General features: G+C 38.4%; 1 protein-coding gene across 1 annotated transcript; it reads right to left on the minus strand.

The window, feature by feature from the left end:
* Positions 1 to 263: 263 nt before the first annotated feature.
* On the minus strand, positions 264 to 1,205 carry LOC127221732 (olfactory receptor 4K3). The gene has a single exon (XM_051183741.1). It carries the CDS (start codon positions 1,200 to 1,202, stop codon positions 264 to 266), a length of 939 nt encoding a protein of 312 aa, XP_051039698.1. The 5' UTR covers positions 1,203 to 1,205.
* Between the last annotated feature and the right edge of the window lie 691 nt (positions 1,206 to 1,896).

Here is a 1,896-nt window from a genome sequence, read left to right on the forward strand (position 1 = left end):
CTTTATGTAAAATTTAAGAAGATGATAAATGGGTTGAATAATGTTCCTGTAAGAAGGATCATTCATATATGGATTCCAGGTGAATAATTCACAATGTTATGCTGGCTGATTAGTAAGAATTATGTTTTCTGAAGTATATTAAACCCATACCTGAATTGGTAGACTGGCAAAAAATATTGACTATAAGTAAATTTCCTGATTTTGAACTTATTTTGTGAGATCAGTCTCTATTAATTGAAGTATTTAGTACAAGTTTTTGGCTATTAGTAATTTCCTTTGGAATCTATGCAGTTGTTTATAAACCTTGTCATAGCATTTTTCATCTCTTTATTTCTCAGTGTATAAATGGCTGGGTTTAGGAAAGGTGTAAAAACAGAATAAAACACAGCAAGAAATTTGTCCAACCAGGTGATATTGAGTGGGCACACATAGATGAAGATGCAGGGAACAAAAAAGATCATCACCACTGTGATGTGGGCACTGCATGTGGACAGAGCTTTAGATGCTCCAGCTTTAGAGCTCTGGCGAACAGTGATAAGGATATATGTGTAGGAAATGAGCAACAGAATAAAGCAGGTTACACCCACAACCCCACAGTCAGCATTCATTAAAATATCCAAATCATGGGAATCTATGCAGGCTAGCTTGATTACCAATGGCATGTCACAGAAAAAACTATCAATTTCCTTGGGACCACAAAAAGGCAGCTCCACAATCACTACAAGATGACTCATAGCGTGCACAAAGCCAATGGTCCAGGAAGTCAAAACCAGCCCAGTGCATCTTTTTAGGTTCATAATCGTGAAGTAGTGGAGTGGTTTGCAAATGGCCACATAGCGGTCATAAGCCATTACCACCAGCAGTACCATCTCTCCTGCAGCGATGCAATGGGCAAAGAACACCTGGGACATGCATCCTGCAAAGGAAATGGATTTGTTTTTCCTGAGAAAGTCTGTAATCATCTTAGGAGTGGTGACTGAGGAAAGCCACATATCAACAAAGGACAGGTTGGCCAACAAGAAGTACATAGGAGAATGAAGGTGGGGGTCAGTGGTGATTAAGACCATGATGACAATATTTCCAGATACAATAAGCAGGTAAAATATCAAAAACATTACAAAGAGTAAGACTTGAAGATTCTGTGAATGGGCGAGTCCCAAAATCACAAATTCTGACACCACAGACTGATTGCCTCCATCCATTTTACTTATTTGCCTTCGTAAACAACTGTGGGGAAAGAAAGATAAATTAGAGAGATGCAGAGAATGATTTAACTCTTTTAATCTTCCTTTCATATTGAAAGTTAACATCTAGTGGGTGGTGGTGGCACACATCTTTAATTCTACCATTCTAGAGGCAAAGGCAGGTGGACCTCTGTGAGTTTGAGGCCAAACTGGTCAGCCAGAGTTATTACACAGATCAAAACCTTGTCTCAAAATACCGAAAGAAAGAAAGAAAGACAGAAGCAAACAAAGGAAGGAAGGAAAGAAGGGAGGAAGGGAGGAAGGAAGAAAGTTAATATCCAACCTGAAACAGAAAAACTAAATGTAAAGACAAGTCTTTGTCAACCTTTAGAAGCATTGCTGTCCAAGTGAAAGCTAAGGAGCCAAGTCCAACTTCCCATGAAGAGAAGCATCAGGTGTGATTGATATACACACGCTCTATCGGATAACTATTGTACAGAGAGCAGTGAAGAAGCAGATCAGAAATTTTAAAACCTAAAAATGTGTGTGGTTTCACCTGGGAGGGGCTTCTGTTCACTAGCAAAAAATGGTCTGAATATGTCATTGGCAAGCATAACACTTTATAGTAGAAATAAGGCTTATACTTTGGACCTGATAGAAATTACATTGAATTTCAGCAGAAAGGTTCTTTTTAATTCTATTTAATTGTGAC

The sequence above is a fragment of the Phodopus roborovskii genome, unplaced genomic scaffold (genome assembly GCF_943737965.1).
Source record: "Phodopus roborovskii unplaced genomic scaffold, PHOROB, whole genome shotgun sequence".
In the NCBI taxonomy this organism is placed as follows: Eukaryota; Metazoa; Chordata; class Mammalia; order Rodentia; family Cricetidae; genus Phodopus; species Phodopus roborovskii.